Source organism: Lissotriton vulgaris, chromosome 11 (assembly GCF_964263255.1).
Source record: "Lissotriton vulgaris chromosome 11, aLisVul1.2, whole genome shotgun sequence".
NCBI classification, from domain to species: Eukaryota; Metazoa; Chordata; class Amphibia; order Caudata; family Salamandridae; genus Lissotriton; species Lissotriton vulgaris.
In genome coordinates, this window is record NC_141699.1 from 108,276,003 (window position 1) to 108,303,276 (window position 27,274).

Below are 27,274 nucleotides of genomic sequence, written 5' to 3' on the forward strand. Positions count from 1 at the left end.
TAAATTCCTCATATCGGGACACGTTTCTGTGACGTGCCTCTGAGACTCGGAGGACGCATACTTATAATCCCCGGGAGAGCTCTTGCTAAACACCTTATATTGCAGATTGGAGCCCGAGCCTGAAAGTAGTGCGAAGCGATGGTTAAGTAAATTTACAAAAAAATACTGTCATGGAAAGGTACACAAGCAGAGGGTGGCCAAGGATAAAACACAAAGATCAGCATAGAATACATCCGAAACTAGATAAGAAAATGACACATTGCACAAAGAGTTGAGTTTGACAAAATAAAGGTGATCACCTTGTACATAAATGATTCCTTATGCAGATAGCAGTGTGCTGGCGGTGTTGCAGTGACGGCAAGCAGCTTCACTTTCTACTGTGAAGAGACAACTTGTCGCTTCGTGTTTTGCTATAGTTCGCCCTGTGAGTTGGCGAAAGCATCAGTGGCTTTAGAGACCCCTTGACTTGGCTGCGATTAGTCAATTTAAAAAAGCTGGTGCCACTGCTTACCTGCAGTAGCGTAAATCTGTGACAGTCTGAGCGAAACCGAGTACAAAAGTTACGAGTAAGGTGGATTAAGGTGCATGGACACAGGGAGTTGTTAGAAATCTCCAATTCCATCTGGTATCTTTGCAGCAGAGATTATGATCTTGAAATGAGGATTAAGCAGCGTTACAGGTTTTAGCAGATCCATTTCAGCTGATACTCCTTCCGGGCCCTTTTCCGCTGCCCTTTACTGGTGTATAGAGGCAGGTGGCGAATGGCATCTCGGAGAGGAGATATTGGGGGTGGGGGTCACGTGTTTGACGCCTGGTTGGTGGGGGGGGGATCCACAAGCGGGGTGTCGGATTGTTTTTATCTCTTCCCAGCTGTGCAAGAGGATGGTGGCATGAGGGGAGAGGGGGGGGGGGGCTTTGCCCCGCAGGTGCCTTCAGCTCTGTATACAGGTCCGGTGCTTCCTAGAACTGCTAGCTCTGTAGTTTGTGCACCAAGGAACTCTTGGCAGGGCCGGACTGGGACAGAAAATAGATCTGGGCACCAAAATAAAAATGACACCATCAGTGAATTAGAAAGCTAAAAAGTGTCTCTTATTTGCATAATGAACAGTTTTGAACAGACCCGCCGTATAGTTTTTTGCAAGATATTGAAGACTGCATATATTGGAGCTTGCTACAAGTAGTGTTACTTTAATATCTGGGAAATTAACAGTACAAATTGGAAAAGCAGATCATAAAACAAGCACACAGACCAAGAAAAAAATCAGACACTGGCCAGTCAGACCATCCCATAGGGCACTGCCTGGTTGCCCTATAGGCCTGACTCTGGTCCGGGGATCTCATTCAGACTCACACCAGGCCTCTCGTTACGAGAGACCTAGGCGGGAGTGAGTCTTAGCTTGTGATACCTATGCGAGTGTAAAGACAGTAGCGTAGCCAGGTGCCATGGCACAGTGTTTGGCGCCCCCCCCTCCTCGTGCATCACCAGTGGAACCCGCTCCCCTGTATACGTATCCTGAAAAATATCACCAGGGATCATTTTACTCCATAGAAGCTTGAATGGAAGCCTTGTTTCAACGTTTCTGCGCAGCTGCTTTTTTTATGAACCTAGACAGACAAGTCTGTTGTTTTAAACAGCTGAGAAACTAACTTTGGGATTGCTTCAGAGTCTTCGAGCTTTCGACCTTTGCAGCAAAGATGCTTTGTTCTTGAGAGCAGTCTAACGTTTCTTCTTTCTGGAGTGTTTTCAAGCTGTCACGTGAACCCTGAATTCGGGAATAACTCACCCTGATGGAAAGCAGTGACAGACGCTTACAGGTTCCACAGACGGATAAAGCGAGCATCAACAAGCCTTTTGACTGATGATGAATAGAGCTAGGCAGTTTTGCAATATAAGAAGTTCTGGACAAATTTGGATGCGTCTTGAAATTAAAAATCTCAATACCTCAAAATCAGAGTAGAAGGTAGAATTGTTGAAATGAGAATGTGGCCAATTATTACATTCCAATTTTAACTTACTTCGACATTCCTTTGTTATGGCTTTCAATGCAATAGGTCTCGCATTATTAAAGTTTGAGCTATTGGTATTGCATCATTATTAGCAATGCCAATAGCTTAAACTTTAATAATGCGAGACCTATTGCATTGCAAATGCGTGTTCTTTATTCTTATTGGTGCAGCCAGAGAAAACCTGGTCATCAAGCAGGAATTCCTGGGTCTCGTCAAAATACAAAAACTGACCGCCCTCTTTGGGTCCAGCCTTTGAAGACGCTCCTCCTTTTTTGTGAGATGTGGCCTTTGGGTGGATTGGCAGAGTTGTTACCGGTCGCCTGCAACTTCGGCTGCTGATTTATTGAGCAGACTGACAGGCATAATTAAAGTTCCGGCAATTTGAGCTATGTTGACACAATATTGAAAATTTGGGTTCCCAGTCATTGGAGTGCTCCAAACTTGCAATTTTTAGAGGTTGAAATCTCGTCCACTCGCAAATTCCATTCCGATTGGTTGGCTGTCTAAAAAGAAACTGTACGCTCATAATTCTTGTCCTGAAGATGACCGCGTAGTTTCCATGCGGTTGAAACGCCGTCGACGCATTTTGTGGCTGTAATTGTTTTTGTAACAATAATGTTTGTCTGTTAGCCACTAGTTTGGCATGTGATTTGTATGTTTTTGTTCTGCCAACTTCTCTTTGAGCGTTATTGTCCCTTTTGAACTTTTGTATGATGAATATGTATATAATAAATTATAATAGTTTTTGAAAATTTCTTAATGTGTGTATATATAGGCTTCTTCTTTTTCCTCTTCATTATATGTGTAACTCTAATGTTTAGTGTATAAATGTTAATTGTGATTTTGTTTTCACCTGAACCTTTTGTTAGGTGTAATAATTCATTGCATTTGTGGCAGTTATGAGGTCGACGTATCTACCTCTGATATACCTATCTCTCCAAATTGCATGACATTCAGGCTTTACTTGTTAATGCACTCCCCAGGACCCCAAATATAAACAAGCATTTGCAATGCAATAGGTCTCGCATTATTAAAGTTTAAGCTATTGGTATTGCATCATTATTAGCAATGCCAATAGCTCAAACTTTAATAATGCTAGACCTATTGCATTGCAAATGCGTGTTCTTTATTCTTATTGGTGCAGCCAGAGAAAAGCTGGTCATCAAGCAGGAATTCCTGGGTCTGGTCAAAATACAAAAACTGACCGCCCTCTTTGGGTCCAGCCTTTGAAGACGCTCCTCCTTTTTTGTGAGATGTGGAGAGGCAAAGACGGCAGGTAGGGTGATAGATTTCCATAAACGGAAGTGTGTGACTACTTTGGGCAGGAAAGCAGCCGGGCTCTAAGAACCAGCTTGTTGGGATAGCAAGAGGTAAAGGAGGGCTGGACCCTCAGTGCTTGCAACTGACTGACATGTCAAGTCGACATAATGGAGATCATAAAAACCGTCTTAAAACTGAACTGTTGTGACTGGCAACTGTGTAAAGGTTCAAAAGGAGAGCACATTATGATTGTAAGGACCAAATTATTGTCCGATGAGGTAATATGAAAGGAGAAGAAGGAAACCTGTTGGTGAATCCCTTCAGGAATCTCATGACTGTAGAGGACTTGAACAATGGAAGATCTGTGAGACACAGAAATGTCGACAAAGCAGATTAGTGGCCCTTCACCGTATACAATGCTCAACCCTGCCGAGCTAACAAGCAAATGGGACCATAGCCCTGCAAAAGAAGCCAAACACAGTTTGGAAAGAGCACAGGGCGGGCACGGCAGAGCAGGAAACTCCAAGTACGGCTGAGGAAGGGGTGAGGAAACCACAGGCATCGAGGACTCAGAGGTCGGCATTGGGTCTGAAGGAACTGCAGGTGACCGCTCCGCTTGGCATACAGGGACCAGTTCTGGCTCTGATGAGAAGTATATCAGAGTGCCACGGTGACTTATCCACTGAAGTCCATGAATGCTCAGAATCATGTCAATGCTTCTGGTTAACCTTGCATTGGGAGGACTTTGACGACTGCGACTCCATCCTCAGGTGAAACTTTGTTGATCGTCCCGGGCCACGAAAAATGTAGACACCCTTTGTTTGATGAAGTTGGGGTGCATGCTCCTGAATGATTCACACAACTTCTTATTGCGGCACCAGATATAAAAGTATGGATTTATGATAATGGACATCTGTCCATCCCAGTCCCAGCACAGTATACAGCCTGAATTTTTGTGGGAGTCAAACATGGCCTGCTAAGATTTGTTTGTATTGTTAAGGTAATATAGATTTTTTTAAATGTCAAATTAAAGTGTTGAAAGAATACATGTCAATGCTGCAGGAAAAAGGGTACTGGGAACCTGACGTCAGGTCGCCAGAAGAGAAAGCTTTATGGTTGCACTGACGTCGAGATTGAGCCAGCGCTCCCTACCAGATCTGAAAGATATTGAAAAGTTTCCAAATACAGTCTGACTTCTGGTATGTTCAAAAAGTGAGGTATCAGGAAGTAGAAGTATTCATCAGAAATCAAACATTTGGAACAAGGGATGACGACTGACTACAAAATTAGGATCAAGATTGCTGTTCAGTATCGCAATCAGTAACATACTGAATTCTTCGCCTGAGCCCAGGTTCAATCTCCAAGGTAGGTTGTACAGGAAGAATCACATGACGAGGTGCTTCCCTGGGGGTACTCCACAGATCACATGTATTATTGCATTTGCGGAGCATCTTAACCTGAGCTCCCTGTCTTCGAAGCATCGCAAGGGTTCTAGTTTATTTCTTGGGTGCACTTACAGCATTGTTATAGCCTTCTGGCACTGAGAGGCATCAATTGCATTATTCAAGCTCCTCCATCCTAGAAAAAATAAAGTGTGTGTGGGGGGAGCGGGAATCAGCACTGCAAGGGTTTGTCTCCTAATAAATGTATAGCGCCCTTTGGGAAAAGGTTAGTTAGGGATTCGACAGACTGATACCAATAATTGAGTACTTGAGTGGGTTTAGAGGGAAAGCCAGCACGTTTAATGTTGCCATTGTTACTATGAATTGTGTAAAAGTAACTTCAGACAACATGTTCTACAGATGAGCCAGTCCCCCACCTAACCAGCACACGCTGGGCAGCCTGGGTAGGGTGGGGTACGTATGCCCACTGGTCACTGTGGCACTTACCTGTGCGCAATGGCCTCCTGCAGAAGGTGCATGCGATCCCAATAGGTTTCGGGTTCAAAGCCTGAAAAACACATTAACGGTCAGGTAAGTACTTAGTAGAGGGTAGGTGTCTACAGATTAAGCTACTCTCATCCGGTAAAATGCCTCTGGAGCGTTAAACTACTCTTTCCTGGGGGAAAAAACCTTAGAAGCATGAAGTACTTCCAGATGGGAAAGCTGCTACATATGTAAGTCGCAATTGTTTGGGAAGAGGCTACTGTAAGCAAAACCCACACTCAACTGAGAAAAGTGTATGCCTCTAGTGGCTTTTACACAGTATACATTGCACTCATCTGGAAAAAGTCTTGAAAAGGTATACATTTCATTCCTGTGAGAACCAACTACTACAAGTATAAACTACTCTTACCTGGAAAAAGCTGCTACACAAATAAATTACACTTCTCTGAGCAAGTGCTGATACAGGCGTAGACCGTGCTCACCAGGGAGGGCTGTCACATGTATAAACTACACTCCCCTGAGAAAAGGCAGCCACGTGTATAAACTACACCCCCCAGAGAAAAGGCAGCCACATGTATACACTACACTCCCCTGAGAAAATGCAGCCACGTGTATAAACTACACCCCCCAGAGAAAAGGCAGCCACATGTATACACTACACTACCCTGAGAAAACACTGCCACGTGTATAAACTACACTCCACTGAGGAAAGGCTGTCACGTGTATACACCACACTCCACTGAGAAAAGGCTGCAAAGGGCAAAAATGTTGTTCGCCTAAGATAAGGCTGTTCCATAGTTTCCCCTGGGAGAGAGTGCGGCTCGTATGTACTACTTCAGGTACAGTTTACACTGGCATGAGGGACAGCCATCGGCAAAGCTAATACATTTGCAGCACATTGAGAGCACTGACGAAAACATTTACAAATCCGGCAGCAGTGAAAACACAAAACCAAAACATATATGACTTACTGTGTGAGATGATTCAGAGCACTATTGAGACGTTAAGTAGTCCCTCGTGCATGGCAATGGAGGCGGAATAACACACCACGCAGCACTATTACTCCTCAGTGCGGGGCCAACGCTCACTCTGTGTATATTTTAAAGAAGGGACGACAGCAGGTCAGCAGACGGCTGCAATGTCAAGCCAGACCTGAAATATCCCTTTGGATGCAATGTACACGGATGGCCCTATAGGGACTCTCTACACTTGCACCAGACAAAATGCTTCTCAAGGTATGGATTTCCCTCGACCGAGGATAGGACTCTCTCAGCCATAAACTTTGAACTTAAAATCGTTTGTCGAACAATAGTCATAAAGTTGAGATGTTTGGGTTATAAGAGTTGTAGAAGACAGTAGGCCTGTATTTCAATTTTCATCTGTAAAACAATTAGAGGTTTACTGCTCCCCTTTTGAGGATGAAAGAGGCGCATGCGATGTGCCTAAAGTAACACAGCGTGTCAGCGGGGAGAGCGGGGTGCAGTGACCCCGTCGATGAGACAATTTGGGAAGGCTATTAGAAGAGAATGTGACGAGGCGTGGGCAGTGACAGGAAATGTGTGGGAGACATGGGACAGTGAGTACAATGGGAGACCACGGGCAGGGAGAGACAAGCAAGACTTTTAAGGGACTTTATGAGGAAGTGTCTGGACAGAAGTCAGTTAGTGTTTGGGAGAAAGGGAGAGTGACACGAGCGTTTTAGAGGAAACTAAGTAGTGAAACGGAAGTTTGAACAGAGGCATGGATCAGTGTGCTTGCTGTAACGGGTTGGGGGCAGGGACAAAGCTGCACTGGCGGGGCAATGAGGCAAGGACAGAGGAGAGGGGCACAGGGCAGGTACAAGGCGGCGGCGGCGGCAGCTGTATCAGGAGACAGCATAAGGCAGGGCCACAGTGATGGAATTGCTGAATTGGGGGCGATAGGGACAGGTGTGCACACAGGGTAGTGACAGAAGATGGGTGGGTGAATCTAATGGTGGGGGGGAAACTCTAGGGAAACAATGAGGCCGAGGGCTGCTCAGAATGCAGAGCCCACACCTTCCATAATAACTGTGAAAAGGCATTGGCAGCAGCGCGCGCTCCGCCAGGATCCTCTGGATGTTACCAAGGCAACCAGGCGAGGAATAAAAGAGAACATTGGAAATATGAGCTTTCTTAATGCAGAGATAAAATGCGGCCGGCGTCTCAGAACGAGGCCAGTAATGGGCACCTCTCCCTGCATTGTGCGCATGGAGCCAGGTGTGGCAGTGGGGCACACAGCACAGAGAGGGCACCCCAAAAACAGGGCAATGCCACTCACCTGCACCATCACGGAGGTAGAGGGGAGTGGAGGTCCCTCCTAATAAACTCCAATGGGGTGGAAGCTGAAGGCATCAGAGGATGAGCCATGTCCGGACTAGTTCTTCCTGGGGTATTTGTATAGCACCCCCCTCGAGTGGCAAGGCCACTGGATAAAAAAGGCCCAGTCAACTGGCTGAGATCCAGGTGGGATCCTGTTCCTTGCCATCCCTCTTCCAGGGAAGTCGTCTAGTTTTGGGGCAAGTGATAGTCCAGAGCTTTGGTGCAGGCCCGAAAGGCGAAATGAGCCAGATGTGGTGCGGAGGATGAGCAGAGGGCAAAAATAAGGATGTCTTTGCTTCTGCACATGCACGCGTGCCTCAAGCTCTGTAACATAAAGCCTTGTACCCTTCAGTAACGCTGGTTCATTTTTTTTTTTGTTTGAATATATTTTATTAGCATTTTTTAATCATTGGCAGTTATGTTCAGTACATACGACGACAATGAACAGTTGAAGAGTAAAAAAAAATTATAGAGCATTTGTAATCTTTTTACACCATTATAGCGACTACATTATTCAACAGTGATATGCACACAAAAATGAGAAACCGTTCGTGTACAGTGGTGGTTTTGCAAATAGACTGTTGTGGTCGCATATGGTGTGTCGTCTGTCCCTGTATGTGTGATGTCATCCGGTACTGGCGATAGTGCTGGGAAGGATATAATGATGAGCTGTGGTGTGGGGCTGCATGTTCTCCCCAGGACAACGTGTTCCCTGGCCATACCCTGCAGTCAATGCGCGGCGTATCATGCATCATGTTAGCGTAAGGGGAAGTACTGAGGGCCAAATGAAGTGCAACTACCAATATCACATATGCAAATTTAGAAGAGTCTTACCAGTGGTGAAAGTACCCTGGTTTTTAACGTAACCATTGTATGAACAGGGAGGTGGGATAATTCAGGGAAGAATAGAAGAAGAAGAACGAAGAAAGACTTCTTCAGGTGTACAAATAGGAGGGGGGGGGATTGCGAAAAGAAATAGGGTCCGAAATAATTAGATTGAGGGTAAATGTTAAATGTCGTATACTTGTAAAGCGCACAGCTGCCCCAGCAAAGGGTGCTGTATACCGCTGGGGAACCCATCCTGGCTTTCCCTGTGAGATGATCCCTCCTGGGCATCTCCAAGGTGAAGAGAAGCATCCCCGGCGCTGATGGGGCGTTAGTAGAGATTAAGCAAGCTATTGCCCAGAGTTGCTAAGTGGGACCCATGGTTGGAGTAGGCACCGAGGCGAGAATTATCGAGTCCGCTGACCATGGCCCAAGACCCTGCCGCGTCGGGAATCAAACCCTGGTCCCGGGTTGACCTCTGCCTCCGGGTCTGCTGCCTCTAACCAGTGAGCCACACCACTCCACAGTGAGAGTGCTAATGCTAATGAGGCATGAGGAGTGCCGATGTGTAATCGCAGGGGGAGTTCCATTAGGTCACGGCAAAGATGTTGGCCATGTCCAATGTGTGGGGCGGGGGTTCCCGCCTAGGGGGAGGGGAGAGTTAGTGCAGCCGTGCCAATTATTCAGGGAAGCGTTAGTATCAGGGGGCGTGGGGGTATTTGATACATTTTGCGGTACGCCCTCGTGTCATTGCTGCGTTGTAGGTTTGCATTTCGTGTCATGCGTCCAGTTACAGGCGGGGAGGGAGGTGGTGGGCGCGTGGGGTTACTGCTGTATCCCATGTCTGTGGTCTGTTCCGAAAGAGGGCCATATCTCAAGTGATTCCTTGTTCTAGGCTTGCTTGCTGGAAGGACTTCAGGGTATCATCCCAGAGTTGTGCAATGGGGAATTTTCTCAGCCCCGCCGTCTCCTCTTGGCGCAATATTGTGCCTTCCGCCCTCACCCAATTGGTAAAAGAGGCATACCAATGTCGAATATGTGGGGGTTCGCTGTTTTTCCAGCGTTTGGTGAGCAGACGTTTGGCCGTATTAAGTCCTAGGTCCCAAAACCTAGCTGGTGCTTTATTCAGTTTAGTCCTTTTATAGAGCCCCAGGATGCAGGCTTCCCATGTGCGCGGTATGTCCTCTTCAGTGCATTGTGTCAGCAGTGTTGTGATCGTGTCCCAGTACGACTGGATGCTGGGGCACAACCTGAGCATGTGTTAGAGGTCTGCTCCAATCAGGGAGCATCTCTGACATGCAGTGTTGGTGACCGAGAAATACCTGCTGATTTTATCAGGCGACAGATATGCGCGGTGTAAGATGTAAAATTGTATGATCTTGAAGCGGGAGTTACGTGGAACATTGACTGGACTATTCAACACCATTGCCCATTCTTTGTCCGTCCAGGCCCTTCCTCTATCCACCGCCCATTTGTCTCTTAGTTGTAGGGTGGAGTGCTGCATATGTACCAAGAGAGCTTGGCTAACCAGTGTACCATGTGGGTGCCATTACCCATGACATGTAGATATTGCATGAAGTTGTGCATTGGCGGCTACTCAGACATGTCACTCCAGGTATCCGCTAGCGTTCGCACTAGGGACGCATGCAACAAAAACTGCCCGGCCGGCAGGTCCGTGTCAGCAGCGAGTTAAGCAAAACTAAGCAAGGTTCCGTCCGCGTAGAGGTCTCCTAGTGTCTCCACTCCCGCCTGTGCCTATCTCTCCAGCATGGCTTCCGTTACCACTCCATCCTCTCTGGGAGTGCCCAGCAAGGGGAGCACCGGGGCGTACGGCCTCACCATTCGGGTTAGTTTTAAGCAGCGTAGGAAGCACCTGTGAGCCACCGCTAGGTGTAGTTGTGAAGAGCGGGAGGTCTTAGCCAGGTTATGGAAAACGTGCAAATTTGTGTGTGGGTCCAGTGAGTGGTGTCTGTGGCAGTGTCTTCCAAATTTCTGCCGCTCAGCCATCCCGATACCCACTGCAGCTGTACTGCCAAATAGTACAATTCCATGTTGGGGACCGCCAGGCCCCCAGCTTCAGTGGTCATATACAGCTTTGCCAGCGCTACACGGGGTCTACCTGTATTCCAAATTAGGCCGCGGAGTAAGGCTTCCAGTTCACGAAACACTCTGGTAGGGACGTAGTTCGGGATATTGGTGTAATAATACAATAGTCGTGGTAGGACTATCATTTTTGTCAGCGCCACTCGGCTTGGCACATTCAGGGGCAGGGTTTTCCAGAAGGCCATCTGCGCGCGTAATGAGGAGATCGCTCTCATCAGGTTCCCGTCCAGTATGTCCGATGGGTTCCTGTATATGTGTATTCCCAAATACTGGAACGTAGTGGGATACCAATTGAGTCTTTCGCCACCGATTCGGACATCGCACTCAGGCGTCTCCGGGCTAAATGGATAGGCGCCCGATTTGGTCCAGTTGACTCTTAAGCCTGACATGTCCTCAAAGGTCTGAAATATGTCAGTTAGAGATCTCGGGGTGCTGGTCAAATCTCTGACGTATAGAAGCAGGTCATCTGCATAGAGCAAGACTGCGTGTATACCATCCGCCATCGGAATTCCCAATTCCTCCCCACGTGTCCGCAGTATCTTGGCCAGAGGTTCTATAGCCATGGAAAACAGTAGAGGGGACAGGGGGCAACCTTGCCTGGTGCCCCTTCAAACTCTGATGGCATCCGAGAGGAGCTTGATCGTGCGCACACGGACGGTGGGTCTTTGATACAACAAGTTAACCATGTCTGTATAACCATCCCCCAGGTCGTACTTTTTCATCACTGCTGCCAGTTATGGCCACTCCACTGAGTCAAATGCCTTTTCGAGGTCCAGTACTAGGCACCCCGATCGTGGCCATTGACGAGTAGCGTATTCTTGTACACGAAACAGCCTGCGAATATTGTATAAGGTGTTGCGTGTGGGAACAAAGCCGTTTTGGTCTTGGTGCACCCGTGTTGGAACCAAAGGGGCCAGCCGTTGGGCTAGGGTAGAGGCAAGTATTTTGTAATCCGTGTTTAAGAGGGCCAACGGGCGATAGGAGCCCATGTGTGTACCATCTCTGCCAGGTTTGAGGATGGAGATAAGGTTGGCCTCATTAAGCGTGGGAGGGAGGGAGGAGTCTTCCGTGGCCGCTGCATATATTTTCAGTAACTCAAAAATGAGGATATCTGAGCAGGCCTGGCCTTGTAAAATTCGGCGGGTAGCCCGTCCGGGCCGGGGGATTTGCCATTGGACAAGTTAAAAATGGCTGTGCGGAGCTCCTCAGATGTGAGCGGTGCTCTGAGATCTTCCTGTTGCGCAGCAGTCAATTTTGGCATTTGAAAACCAAGAGGTATTCCACGATATCAGTTTGGGGGACTCGTAGGCGGGAGTTATATAGTGATTTGTAGTGTCCAGTGAAAGCTTTGTGTATTTTATTCTTCGTGTAGACCATCCCACCCCCATTAGTGCTTATCGCTGACACCGGCGCCGCACGATCCTCCTGTTTAATTAGCCAAGCTAGCAGCTTGACAGGTTTGTCGCTGAGGTGGTGTGTGCGCACTGAATGAGCTGCGTAATTAAGGTTACAAAGTCGTTCCAACATTTGTGCGTGTTCCGAGCGCGTTGCCAGTAGGGGGCCGTCAGCGCCATTTATTGCGTCCTGTTCCCGTTGGAGTAGATCGGTCTCCACCTGTGTCAACTCACCCTCTAGTTGCTTCTGCATGCGTCCTGTGTGCCCAAGCAGTGTCCCCTGATCACAACCTTAAAAGCGTCCCATTCGACCTGGGGGGAGGATGCCGTGCCTTTGTTGTCCTCAAAATATTGCGCAGTTTGTGTGAGGAGGGAATCTCGGAATGCTGCATCCTGCAATAGGGCTGGCTACAGCCTCCAGGTGGGGATGGGTGGATGTGGTCGTTCCCATGCTATGTCTAGTATGTGCAGGTTGTGGTCAGAGTGTATCGTGTGTCAATGATAAGGGATAGTAGTTCAGCAGATACCATGTATCTATCCAGTCGTACATGTAGATCATGCGCTCCCGAGTAGTATGAATATACCTTAGTAGTGGGATTGTGTGCGCGCCATGCATCATGTAAGTCCCATTGTGTGGCCCAGCTGGCCAACGCCCTCATGGCCCCATGCGCTGGCGTGCCGGGTTGAGGTGGGGAGGAGCGGTCTAGTATTGCGTCTAAGATACAGTTATAATCTCCCCCCAAGATCCATGGGACGCCATGCCATGGCGCCAGTGTCATCGAGAGTCATGCGAAGAAATCTCCCTGGTCAGTGTTCGGAGAGTACAAGGAGCCCAGAACCACTGGTTGTCCATCTAGTCTGCCCCGGACTACCACAAATCTACCATCAGGGTCGACATGTGTGTGTGACACTGTCAAAGGGGTCCCAGGCCGAACCCACAGTAGCGCCCGCAGGCGTATGAGGAGTATTCTGTGGCGTATAACTGCCCACGCCACCTGCGGTGTAATGTACGCGCTTCTGTTTTGTTCAAATGCGTCTCTTGTAAGAGTGCAATATGTATCCGGTGGCGTTTTAGATAGGAATATATCTGATATCTGCGCGATGGTGTGTGCATGCCCCTGACGTTCCAGGTACACATTTTTATCTCAGCCATGTCTGCCGTCTATGTGATTCCTATTCCCTCCATCCGCCCCGGCCCGCCCCATGCAGCCTCCCCCGAGCCTCCCGCACTTCCCTTCGCCTCACGTCCGAACATAGGTGTAGTTGCATTAGCAGGCAGTCCTCATAGATGCATAAGGGGTGGGAATATAAAAACACAACAGACCAGGATTGGCCAAAACAGTAAAAAATACCAAAAGGTCGGTTGCTTAACATGCCGCCGTCCAAACTCTCAAAAGAGACAATAAACCTTACAATTCTAGGGGGTGTTAAGCGTTAGGCACAAGATTACGAGTCAGTAGTATTATTCACAAAAGGGGTGTTTTCCCACCCCGGGCTGTAGAGAAAAGGCCGCAGTCAGCAGGTGTGAATGAGGGTATCATTTAACTCTCTCAACAGGTCTGTCCTTGTACTAATCTCTCCTTCACCCTTCTATGCAATAGTTCCATCCTGGACGAAGGGTGCAAAGATGCTAACCTGAAGGGTGGGCAGGCAAATTATATTAATGGACCTTATCGCCCATCAAATTCTGCGGGTGTTTCATTGTGGTGGGGGAGGGACTAGATAATAGGCTTCATTGATCTATCTGTGATTCCTTACTTCACATGATTCTTTCAAACGCCCAACACTATTACAGATTTCTATGCCTGTTACCTAAACAGCCTCTGATGCTAAGCTGTCACTTCTGTAAACTCCTTTCTTCTCCTACTTCTGCCCTATAGGCATAGCAAAACTCTTCTACACACGGCACAGGCACCTCCACACATCCATAGGTTTCAACCAAAGATGTAGCCTGTGCCGCCTTCTGATACTCTCCAGCAAACACACAGTCTCAAACTCCCAATGTCTGAAAACACTCGCTGAGTTTCACAGCATCACTCACTCATGATCTTCATGAACGATGCTGGAGGCATTCACTCAGTTATTCAATGAAGCCTTTCCTTATCATCCTTCCCTGTTAGCATGTCCTATTACTCCGTTGTAGGGAAGTGGGTTTCTGTTGCAGTAACCCCCCACATTTTGCCAGACTACTGATGCAGTTTTCCTTGGTGTGCCCTGGGTCCCTGCCAATCAGGTTCCCAGGGCATGTGTTCTACCCCCCAAAACTAACCCAATTGGCATCTCTGGCCACAGATCAGCCCCTGGTAAATGGTACCACATGTATCCAGGGCACTGTGAACAGGGAAGACCTCTAAGGGCTGCAGCACTTATTGTGCCACCCTTAGAAGCCCTGTACCTTGACACTCACACACTGCCTTGGCAGGCAGCGTGTCTTGGTGCAAAACAAAGTGACGAGTCAACATGGCACACATCACAAAAAACACTGCCCTGGCATACATCAGTCACCCCTCTAGCTGGGTGCCCTATGCCAGTGGTGAGGGTACAGGTGCATGAGTTCTGTACCCCTACAGTACCCAGGTCCAGTGCAGTGCTGCCATTAAGAGTATATGGTTCTGGGAGTTTGTCATTACGAACTCCACAGCACCATAATGGCTGCACTGAAGACTGGGAAGTTTGGTCTCAAACTTCTCAGCACATTAAACCCACACTGATGCCATTGAAGGATTTAATGTAAAATGCACGACAGAGGGCATCTTAGAGATGCCCCCTGAAAGTCGACCAACTCCTAGTGACCTGACTGAGTGGCTGCCACCACCAGACCTGCTTCTGGACCCTGGGGCGAGAGTTTGCTGCTCTCGGGGGCCTGAAACAATGCACATCCTGGGATGAGGTGCCAAGCCTCCTCCTCCAAGATGGGCAGGGTTCACGAAGGAGAAGCTTCAAAGGCATACTGCCTTTGTCAGCCTCTCCAGACCACTTGCTGTACTCAGCAACTGGTCCCCACTGGTTCTACCCCCCACTTTGGGCGGGAGAACCAGCGGGAAAAACAAGTGTGGAAGAGAGGGGTGCCCACCTCTGCCAACTCCACCCCTAAGGTGGGGGAAGCGAGGTGAACCACAACCTCGAGTCCCTGCCATCTTGAGGATGGGGGACCCAGCCAACCAGGGACAGACTCCTGCCCCACTCCCACTGGAGAGTGGCACATAGGGGGTGTACCCGCCCCAGGGAAGGGACCCATTGGTTCCTGCCTTTTACCTACCTGTAATGCCCCTAAATTTAGTATTTAGGGTACTCTGAACCTTCCTTCCTCAGATCCAGCAACAACAAGAAAAGAAGAAGGCAGAGAAGCCGGGCAGAGTGAACAAGAGGAGGACGGCCACTGACTTGACCCCAGCCCTACAGGCCTGTCTCCCCTCGAACCTCCTCCTGCAAAACCCTGGCGTGTACAGCGGCCAGCAACCTCAAAAACCCTACCTGCATTCCCTTTCCAAGCTGTTTCTCCCGTGAAAACCGGATGTGTTTGAACTGCAGCTTCTAGTGCCAGTCAGAAACCGCGAATCAAACCCACTCTACACCCGCCGAGCTCGGCCCGAGTTTGAGTGGAAAAACACCACGAGGAGGTCCCACCTGTAATCCTGACCCGAGATCCAGTGACCCATGACCTGCCTCAAGCCTCCAGACGACGCCTGCAGCCTCAATCCAGAGAACCCTCCCTACCGCGACCATAGCGGGTAAGAAAATCCGACGTCCAAAGCCACCCCTGCACCCGACGCCCCACGGCCTTGTGTGCCCAACCCAGCGGCGCCTAACCATTCCTCCACATCCCTACTTACCCCTCGAAGTGGTGGTCGCTCCTGGAAGATCCTCGCCCCCGAGCCTGCAGTGTTTCTTTGTCCCGTAAATCTCCATTGAAATCAACAGGGCACACGACCTCAAAACAGCACCCTGCACCCGCCACCCTAGTGCCACTGAGGGTGCCCCTTTTGTGCTAACTTGGACCCCAACTTGCCCTGAGCTTAACCCTAGGAGCTTTGCTCCCACAACCCTGTGGCCTACTTGCCAGCAGCCACCAACCGGAGTCCCCCTATCCTCCATAGGATAACATTGAGCCTCAACACTCTGCACCCGGCCGCCCAAGTGCCGCTGAGGGTGCAACAACAGTGGATCACTGGCCCTGGGAGACCCCTGAGTCTAACCCCAGGACCCTAACCCAAAGGCCGATTATCTACCTGGAAACCGATAATCGCTTTTTCCTCATAGAATAACATTGACACTTTTTCTCCCAAAAAGTTTCAAAGTGTCGACTTTTGAAAACTAAAAATATTCCTTAAAAATCAGCCGAATAACCAAAACACATTTTCTCAACTGTTTTCAGGAAATGTCCCAGTGCTGAATCTAGGTATCCAGCACTGAGTAAGAACAAGTATAGTTAATATAACTTACCTGCTAAATGAATTTCCTCCCTAAGGATAACATTGGTGATTCAATGTGAAAAAGTTTTTAAGTATCAACTTTTGAAATGCAATAATATTCTTTAAAAATCGTACTTCTAACTAAAACGCACTTACTCACCTGTTTTCAGGATATGTCCTAGTGCTGAATCTAGGATCCAGCACTGTGTTAGCAAAAGTAATCGAAAAGTAATTAACTGCATTTTACTTAAATAGCCATTCATTTGAATGTACTATACCTGCTAAGTGTTGCAAACTGCTTACTTAAAACTGTAACCAAAACCAGTACAAGTTATACTGCAATTTTGAACTGTGTTCATACAAGTAATTTACTACTGCAGAACAAGTTACTTACCTTCGGTAACGCTTTTTCTGGTAGATACAGTATCTGCCTGTGGATTCCTCACCTTGTGAATATCCCCCTTGCGTCAGCAACGTTCAGAAAATTCTTTGTAGCACGCCGGCGTGGACGACGTCATAGGAGCACGGCATCGCGCGCGACTCCGTCTGACGTCATCGACTCCATATTAGGCCTACGTCGGCGTGATGACATCAGTTCAGCCCTTTTTTCCGTGTGGAGGGAAGCCCAAGTCGCGGCTCTGCAAATGTCCTCAATAGGTACACCTCTAGACAATGCAGAAGTAGCAGACCTTGCCCTGGTAGAATGAGCTCTTATACTCTCAGGAGGGTCCTTATCCGCCAGAGAGTAGCAGATCTTGATGCACAGAATTATCCACCTGGAAAGTGTGCGCTTGTGCACCGCTCTACCCTTCCGGCAGCCAGCTAAACCAACAAACAGCTGGTCATCCACTCGAAAGTCTCTTGTTCTATCAAGATAAAAGGACACCGCCCTTTTAGGGTCCAGACGGTGCAGTCTCTCTTCCTCCTTGGAAGGGTGAGGGGGAGGATAGAAGGCTGGAAGGGTAATGGACTGTCCTAGATGGAAGGGAGTTACCACCTTAGGCAGAAAAGCAGCCCTGGTCCTAAGAACCATTCGATCAGCATGAATGGTCAGGAATGGGGGCTTAGAACTAAGAGCTTGAAGCTCACTTACCCTCCTTGCCGAGGTGATCGCAACTAGGAAGACCGTCTTAAAAGACAAAAGCCTCATGGGACACTTGTGTAAGGGTTCGAAGGGAGAACCCATCAAGAATGTTAAGAAAAGATTTAAGTCCCATTGAGGCACGATAAATGGAGAAGGAGGGAACTTATTAGTGAGGCCCTTCTGAAACCTCAAAACCACTGGAGATTTAAAAAGAGACGGCTGATCCGGCAAACAGAGAAATGCCGACAATGCCAAAAGGTAACCTTTGACTCTGGCAACAGCAAATCCTTGCTGCGCCAAAGAAAGAGCAAACTGCAAAATATCGGACAAGTGAGCCCTCAAAGGGTCAATAGCCTTCTCCCTATACCAAACAACAAATTTAGACCACCTATACGAATAGATGGACTTGGTGGAGTCACGCCTGGCCGAAAGAAGGACATCCACCACTTCGTGAGGGAGAGAAAAGGAATTCAGGTTGCCCCGTTCAATCTCCAGGCATGAAGGTGTAATGTCTGGAGGTGGGGGTGTAGAACCTGCCCCTCCATCTGAGAGAGGAGATCTGCCCTGAAAGGGAGACGGAGCGGCAAGTGAGAGGAGAGGTGGAGTAGATCCGTGTACCACACCCTTCTTGGCCAATCCGGGGCGACCAATATGACTTGGGCCCGGTCCTGGTGAATCTTTCTCAGAACCCGAGGAATCAAGGGTATGGGAGGAAACGCGTAAAGGAGTTGACTTCCCCAACTCAACTGAAACGCGTCCCCCAAAGCTCCTTGCATCGGATAGTGGAGACTGCAGAATGACAGGCAGTGAGCATTCTCGCGAGTGGCGAACAGGTCCACCCGAGGAGTCCCCCACATCTGAAAGATGTCGTGAACAACCTTCGGATGGAGCCTCCACTCGTGGTCGGCAGAGAACTGCCGACTGAGAATGTATGCACGTACGTTCAGAACTCCGGCCAGATGATTTGCCATCAGACAAATCTGGTGGTCCTGAACACAGGAAAAGAGACGCAGAGCCTCTCTGCAGAGACACTGCGCCCTACTCCTCCCTGCTTGTTGACATATCACATCGCGGTCGTGTTGTCGGTCAGGACTTGAACCGACTTACCGCGAAGGGAAGAGAGGAAGGCCTTGAGCGCCAGAAGTATTGCCCGCAACTCTAGAAGGTTGATGTGAAGCAACCTTTCCTCTGGAGACCAAAGACCTTTGACCCCCAGATCCCCCAGATGCGCACCCCACCCTAGAGTGGATGCATCCGTTATCACTGTGGCCACCGAAGGAGGTAGATGAAAAGGCTTTCCTTGAGACAGATTGCCCTCGACGCTCCACCAAAACAAATCCGCTGCAGTTTCTCTGGAGATCCTCACTGACTCCCTGAGATCTCCGTTGTGCTGATACCACTGCCTGCGGAGGCACCACTGGAGTGCCCTCATGTGCCAGCGTGCATGGTTGACCAACAGAATGCAAGAAGCCATCAGACCGAGCAGACGAAGGACCTTCAGGACCGGAACATTTCTGGTATGTCGCGAATCCTTTGAGGAGGAGGGAATGCACAGCATACAGTAGTGTCCAGTACCGCACCTATGAACAGGTTGCGCTGGGAGGGCACCAGGTGAGACTTGGGTACATTTATCAAAAAACCCAACCTGTGCAACAACTGAGTTGTCTCTTGCAGATGACGGAACACCTTCTCTGGCGACTCCGCTTTGGTCAGCCAGTCGTCCAGATACGGGAATACAGGTATCCCCGACCTCCTGAGATGTGCTGCCACCACTGCCATCACCTTGGTGAAAACTTGAGGCGCAGTAGTAAGTCCAAATGGAAGGACCGCAAACTGGTAGTGTTGCGACCCCACAGTAAAATGGAGATACTTCCTGTGCGACTTCAGGATGGGGATGTGGAAATAAGCATCCTGCGAGTCGATCAACACCATCCAGTCTTCTTTCAACAGCGCTTGAAGAACCTGCGCAAGAGTGAGCATCTTGAACTTTTCCTGTTTCAGATCCAAGTTCAAGATCCTGAGATCCAGGATTGGTCGAAGTCTGCCATCCTTTTTGGGGATCAGGAAATACCGGAAGTAGCACCCCTGACCCCTCTCCTGCTCTGGAACCACCTCTATCGCACCCTTTCTGAACAGTGCCAGGGCTTCTTCCTGCAGGAGAAGCAGGTGGTCCTCCGAACCATAACCTTGGCAAGGAGGGAACTCCTGAAAAGGAAGTGCATACCCATTTTCTACGAGATTGAGAACCCAAAGATCTGATGTAACCGATTCCCAATCCCGTAGAAAATGAGTAAGCCGCCCCCTAACCGGACCCGCATTCGGAATGGTGGATCTAGGGCTGCTTTGCTGTTGTAGGTGGGGGTGGGTATTAGAGGAGGAAGTAGAGGAAGAGGAGGCCTGACGTCCACAGGCACGACCCCTTTGTCTACCCCTGTATGACTTATACAAAGGGTTCTGTTGTTGTTGCTGTTGTTGGCTTTGTTTATAGGGACGAAAAGTGGACCTCCAAAAGCCCCTTACTTCCTCGTGGAAGAGCCGCTAGTTTGCAGGCCCAAAGACCTAGCCGTCGGCCGGCTATCTTTGAACCTCTCCAATGTCGCATCCGCTTTCTTTCCAAAGAGGCCAGTGCCGTCAAAAGGCAAATCCATAAGAGCAGCCTGAACGTCTGCTGAAAACTCAGAAGATTTTAGCCAAGCGACTCTTCTGGTGGCCACTGAAGAACCCATTATCCTAGCCACAGAGTCCGCCGTGTTCATGCCACTCTGAATAACCTGGCGGGCTACCACCTAAGTGTCAGAGACAACCTCATTGAAGTTCTTTCTATCTTCCTCTGGAAGCTTAGATGACAATTGCTTAACCGAATCCATTAAGGCATGCACGTATCTGACCAGCAGGCAAGTAGCATTCGTAGACTTCAGAGCCATGCTACCTGATGAGAAAACCTTTTTAGCAGTTTGATCCAATCTCTTTGAATCTTTATCTCCAGGTACCTGGGGAAAAGAGCCTGCTGACCTGTTCGAACAAGCGGCTTGCACCACCAGACTCTCTGGCGAAGGATGGGAAGTCAAGAACTCAGGGTCACCAGGTGCCACCCTATATCACCTCGCCACTGATCTGGACACCGCAGGAGAAGATAAGGGTTTTTTCCAGACTTCCAAAATTGGTTCAGTCAGAGCCTCAGTGAATAGCAGAGTCGGCTCAACAACTGAAGAAGGCGAATGTAAAACCTCCGTGAGGATATTAGATTTGAACTCCACTGTAGGTAAAGTCAAATTTAGCAGCTCAGCAGCCATTTTAATAACCACATGGTATGGCGCCACATCCTTAGAGTGTGCATCCGAAACTGCAGGCAACCTCCATTCTGGAATAAAGTTCTAGTTCACTTGCACTATGGAGATCCACAAAAAAATCCTCCTGCTCCTGAAGTTCTCCTTCCTCCACATCAGGGTCCTCATATTCCTTCTCCTCCATCCTCCAGGAGACGCTGGGCTCTACGCCCCGACCACTCCAGACGAACCGAAGTCATCGGATCCGGTAATGACTCCGACGGAGTCGCTGCTGGCGTCGAATGAGGAACCGGAACAGTTGGAAGATGGGAAGCCGGAACCGGCGTCGAACCCCGATCCAAATCCCGAGGTTGCTCCGGAGCTGGCAAAACCGTGTGCGGAGTCGATGACCTCGGCGGCGCCGTACCGAGCCAAGGTGGATATGGCGTCGGCATAAACGGCAGAAAAGGCGCTAGAGCATAAGCTTGAGGGACACCCAAGTTAAACGACAATGGACCCATGGGACCCACAGGTGCTCCAGAGGGGTACATTGCCCTCGCATATACGCCAAACATGGCATTAAGGAAATGCCAAGGGTCCTGACCAGGACCAGGAAAGGGAGGTTACAAACCCAATGGCTGCTCCGAAGGAGGCTGCTCCGGATTCGGCTCCTCTTGACCCTCTGGGATATCCACCGGAGTCGGTGCCTGAGGAATCTCCACGTCTTCTTCATGCTCTGAAGACTGACACAAATCCATACTGCCTTTGTCAGCCTCTCCAGACCACTTGCTGTACTCAGCAACTGGTCCCCACTGGTTCTACCCCCCACTTTGGGCGGGAGAACCAGCGGGAAAAACAAGTGTGGAAGAGAGGGGTGCCCACCTCTGCCAACTCCACCCCTAAGGTGGGGGAAGCGAGGTGAACCACAACCTCGAGTCCCTGCCATCTTGAGGATGGGGGACCCAGCCAACCAGGGACAGACTCCTGCCCCACTCCCACTGGAGAGTGGCACATAGGGGGTGTACCCGCCCCAGGGAAGGGACCCATTGGTCCCTGCCTTTTACCTACCTGTAATGCCCCTAAATTTAGTATTTAGGGTACTCTGAACCTTCCTTCCTCAGATCCAGCAACAACAAGAAAAGAAGAAGGCAGAGAAGCCGTGCAGAGTGAACAAGAGGAGGACGGCCACTGACTTGACCCCAGCCCTACAGGCCTGTCTCCCCTCGAACCTCCTCCTGCAAAACCCTGGCGTGTACAGCGGCCAGCAACCTCAAAAACCCTACCTGCATTCCCTTTCCAAGCTGTTTCTCCCGTGAAAACCGGATGTGTTTGAACTGCAGCTTCTAGTGCCAGTCAGAAACCGCGAATCAAACCCACTCTACACCCGCCGAGCTCGGCCCGAGTTTGAGTGGAAAAACACCACGAGGAGGTCCCACCTGTAATCCTGACCCGAGATCCAGTGACCCATGACCTGCCTCAAGCCTCCAGACGACGCCTGCAGCCTCAATCCAGAGAACCCTCCCTACCGCGACCATAGCGGGTAAGAAAATCCGACGTCCAAAGCCACCCCTGCACCCGACGCCCCACGGCCTTGTGTGCCCAACCCAGCGGCGCCTAACCATTCCTCCACATCCCTACTTACCCCTCGAAGTGGTGGTCGCTCCTGGAAGATCCTCGCCCCCGAGCCTGCAGTGTTTCTTTGTCCCGTAAATCTCCATTGAAATCAACAGGGCACACGACCTCAAAACAGCACCCTGCACCCGCCACCCTAGTGCCACTGAGGGTGCCCCTTTTGTGCTAACTTGGACCCCAACTTGCCCTGAGCTTAACCCTAGGAGCTTTGCTCCCACAACCCTGTGGCCTACTTGCCAGCAGCCACCAACCGGAGTCCCCCTATCCTCCATAGGATAACATTGAGCCTCAACACTCTGCACCCGGCCGCCCAAGTGCCGCTGAGGGTGCAACAACAGTGGATCACTGGCCCTGGGAGACCCCTGAGTCTAACCCCAGGACCCTAACCCAAAGGCCGATTATCTACCTGGAAACTGATAATCGCTTTTTCCTCATAGAATAACATTGACACTTTTTCTCCCAAAAAGTTTCAAAGTGTCGACTTTTGAAAACTAAAAATATTCCTTAAAAATCAGCCGAATAACCAAAACACATTTTCTCAACTGTTTTCAGGAAATGTCCCAGTGCTGAATCTAGGTATCCAGCACTGAGTAAGAACAAGTATAGTTAATATAACTTACCTGCTAAATGAATTTCCTCCCTAAGGATAACATTGGTGATTCAATGTGAAAAAGTTTCTAAGTATCAACTTTTGAAATGCAATAATATTCTTTAAAAATCGTACTTCTAACTAAAACGCACTTACTCACCTGTTTTCAGGATATGTCCTAGTGCTGAATCTAGGATCCAGCACTGTGTTAGCAAAAGTAATCGAAAAGTAATTAACTGCATTTTACTTAAATAGCCATTCATTTGAATGTACTATACCTGCTAAGTGTTGCAAACTGCTTACTTAAAACTGTAACCAAAACCAGTACAAGTTATACTGCAATTTTGAACTGTGTTCATACAGGTAATTTACTACTGCAGAACAAGTTACTTACCTTCGGTAACGCTTTTTCTGGTAGATACAGTATCTGCCTGTGGATTCCTCACCTTGTGAATATCCCCCTTGCGTCAGCAACGTTCAGAAAATTCTTTGTAGCACGCCGGCGTGGACGACGTCATAGGAGCACGGCATCGCGCGCGACTCCGTCTGACGTCATCGACTCCATATTAGGCCTACGTCGGCGTGATGACATCAGTTCAGCCCTTTTTTCCGTGTGGAGGGAAGCCCAAGTCGCGGCTCTGCAAATGTCCTCAATAGGTACACCTCTAGACAATGCAGAAGTAGCAGACCTTGCCCTGGTAGAATGAGCTCTTATACTCTCAGGAGGGTCCTTATCCGCCAGAGAGTAGCAGATCTTGATGCACAGAATTATCCACCTGGAAAGTGTGCGCTTGTGCACCGCTCTACCCTTCCGGCAGCCAGCTAAACCAACAAACAGCTGGTCATCCACTCGAAAGTCTCTTGTTCTATCAAGATAAAAGGACACCGCCCTTTTAGGGTCCAGACGGTGCAGTCTCTCTTCCTCCTTGGAAGGGTGAGGGGGAGGATAGAAGGCTGGAAGGGTAATGGACTGTCCTAGATGGAAGGGAGTTACCACCTTAGGCAGAAAAGCAGCCCTGGTCCTAAGAACCATTCGATCAGCATGAATGGTCAGGAATGGGGGCTTAGAACTAAGAGCTTGAAGCTCACTTACCCTCCTTGCCGAGGTGATCGCAACTAGGAAGACCGTCTTAAAAGACAAAAGCCTCATGGGACACTTGTGTAAGGGTTCGAAGGGAGAACCCATCAAGAATGTTAAGAAAAGATTTAAGTCCCATTGAGGCACGATAAATGGAGAAGGAGGGAACTTATTAGTGAGGCCCTTCTGAAACCTCAAAACCACTGGAGATTTAAAAAGAGACGGCTGATCCGGCAAACAGAGAAATGCCGACAATGCCAAAAGGTAACCTTTGACTCTGGCAACAGCAAATCCTTGCTGCGCCAAAGAAAGAGCAAACTGCAAAATATCGGACAAGTGAGCCCTCAAAGGGTCAATAGCCTTCTCCCTATACCAAACAACAAATTTAGACCACCTATACGAATAGATGGACTTGGTGGAGTCACGCCTGGCCGAAAGAAGGACATCCACCACTTCGTGAGGGAGAGAAAAGGAATTCAGGTTGCCCCGTTCAATCTCCAGGCATGAAGGTGTAATGTCTGGAGGTGGGGGTGTAGAACCTGCCCCTCCATCTGAGAGAGGAGATCTGCCCTGAAAGGGAGACGGAGCGGCAAGTGAGAGGAGAGGTGGAGTAGATCCGTGTACCACACCCTTCTTGGCCAATCCGGGGCGACCAATATGACTTGGGCCCGGTCCTGGTGAATCTTTCTCAGAACCCGAGGAATCAAGGGTATGGGAGGAAACGCGTAAAGGAGTTGACTTCCCCAACTCAACTGAAACGCGTCCCCCAAAGCTCCTTGCATCGGATAGTGGAGACTGCAGAATGACAGGCAGTGAGCATTCTCGCGAGTGGCGAACAGGTCCACCCGAGGAGTCCCCCACATCTGAAAGATGTCGTGAACAACCTTCGGATGGAGCCTCCACTCGTGGTCGGCAGAGAACTGCCGACTGAGAATGTATGCACGTACGTTCAGAACTCCGGCCAGATGATTTGCCATCAGACAAATCTGGTGGTCCTGAACACAGGAAAAGAGACGCAGAGCCTCTCTGCAGAGACACTGCGCCCTACTCCTCCCTGCTTGTTGACATATCACATCGCGGTCGTGTTGTCGGTCAGGACTTGAACCGACTTACCGCGAAGGGAAGAGAGGAAGGCCTTGAGCGCCAGAAGTATTGCCCGCAACTCTAGAAGGTTGATGTGAAGCAACCTTTCCTCTGGAGACCAAAGACCTTTGACCCCCAGATCCCCCAGATGCGCACCCCACCCTAGAGTGGATGCATCCGTTATCACTGTGGCCACCGAAGGAGGTAGATGAAAAGGCTTTCCTTGAGACAGATTGCCCTCGACGCTCCACCAAAACAAATCCGCTGCAGTTTCTCTGGAGATCCTCACTGACTCCCTGAGATCTCCGTTGTGCTGATACCACTGCCTGCGGAGGCACCACTGGAGTGCCCTCATGTGCCAGCGTGCATGGTTGACCAACAGAATGCAAGAAGCCATCAGACCGAGCAGACGAAGGACCTTCAGGACCGGAACATTTCTGGTATGTCGCGAATCCTTTGAGGAGGAGGGAATGCACAGCATACAGTAGTGTCCAGTACCGCACCTATGAACAGGTTGCGCTGGGAGGGCACCAGGTGAGACTTGGGTACATTTATCAAAAAACCCAACCTGTGCAACAACTGAGTTGTCTCTTGCAGATGACGGAACACCTTCTCTGGCGACTCCGCTTTGGTCAGCCAGTCGTCCAGATACGGGAATACAGGTATCCCCGACCTCCTGAGATGTGCTGCCACCACTGCCATCACCTTGGTGAAAACTTGAGGCGCAGTAGTAAGTCCAAATGGAAGGACCGCAAACTGGTAGTGTTGCGACCCCACAGTAAAATGGAGATACTTCCTGTGCGACTTCAGGATGGGGATGTGGAAATAAGCATCCTGCGAGTCGATCAACACCATCCAGTCTTCTTTCAACAGCGCTTGAAGAACCTGCGCAAGAGTGAGCATCTTGAACTTTTCCTGTTTCAGATCCAAGTTCAAGATCCTGAGATCCAGGATTGGTCGAAGTCTGCCATCCTTTTTGGGGATCAGGAAATACCGGAAGTAGCACCCCTGACCCCTCTCCTGCTCTGGAACCACCTCTATCGCACCCTTTCTGAACAGTGCCAGGGCTTCTTCCTGCAGGAGAAGCAGGTGGTCCTCCGAACCATAACCTTGGCAAGGAGGGAACTCCTGAAAAGGAAGTGCATACCCATTTTCTACGAGATTGAGAACCCAAAGATCTGATGTAACCGATTCCCAATCCCGTAGAAAATGAGTAAGCCGCCCCCTAACCGGACCCGCATTCGGAATGGTGGATCTAGGGCTGCTTTGCTGTTGTAGGTGGGGGTGGGTATTAGAGGAGGAAGTAGAGGAAGAGGAGGCCTGACGTCCACAGGCACGACCCCTTTGTCTACCCCTGTATGACTTATACAAAGGGTTCTGTTGTTGTTGCTGTTGTTGGCTTTGTTTATAGGGACGAAAAGTGGACCTCCAAAAGCCCCTTACTTCCTCGTGGAAGAGCCGCTAGTTTGCAGGCCCAAAGACCTAGCCGTCGGCCGGCTATCTTTGAACCTCTCCAATGTCGCATCCGCTTTCTTTCCAAAGAGGCCAGTGCCGTCAAAAGGCAAATCCATAAGAGCAGCCTGAACGTCTGCTGAAAACTCAGAAGATTTTAGCCAAGCGACTCTTCTGGTGGCCACTGAAGAACCCATTATCCTAGCCACAGAGTCCGCCGTGTTCATGCCACTCTGAATAACCTGGCGGGCTACCACCTAAGTGTCAGAGACAACCTCATTGAAGTTCTTTCTATCTTCCTCTGGAAGCTTAGATGACAATTGCTTAACCGAATCCATTAAGGCATGCACGTATCTGACCAGCAGGCAAGTAGCATTCGTAGACTTCAGAGCCATGCTACCTGATGAGAAAACCTTTTTAGCAGTTTGATCCAATCTCTTTGAATCTTTATCTCCAGGTACCTGGGGAAAAGAGCCTGCTGACCTGTTCGAACAAGCGGCTTGCACCACCAGACTCTCTGGCGAAGGATGGGAAGTCAAGAACTCAGGGTCACCAGGTGCCACCCTATATCACCTCGCCACTGATCTGGACACCGCAGGAGAAGATAAGGGTTTTTTCCAGACTTCCAAAATTGGTTCAGTCAGAGCCTCAGTGAATAGCAGAGTCGGCTCAACAACTGAAGAAGGCGAATGTAAAACCTCCGTGAGGATATTAGATTTGAACTCCACTGTAGGTAAAGTCAAATTTAGCAGCTCAGCAGCCATTTTAATAACCACATGGTATGGCGCCACATCCTTAGAGTGTGCATCCGAAACTGCAGGCAACCTCCATTCTGGAATAAAGTTCTAGTTCACTTGCACTATG

The 27,274-nt window shown here is 49.3% G+C and overlaps 1 protein-coding gene across 7 annotated transcripts in view; it reads right to left on the reverse strand.

The window, feature by feature from the left end:
- Positions 1-27,274, reverse strand: part of DEPDC5 (DEP domain containing 5, GATOR1 subcomplex subunit) — a 592,834-nt gene that overhangs the window by 36,316 nt on the left and 529,244 nt on the right. For all 7 annotated transcript variants that reach the window (XM_086942813.1, XM_086942812.1, XM_086942810.1 and 4 more), the window contains one exon: positions 5,157-5,217. In XM_086942813.1, coding sequence (XP_086798939.1) covers positions 5,157-5,217 — 61 coding nt within the window. The remainder of the gene's footprint in view (positions 1-5,156; positions 5,218-27,274) is intronic.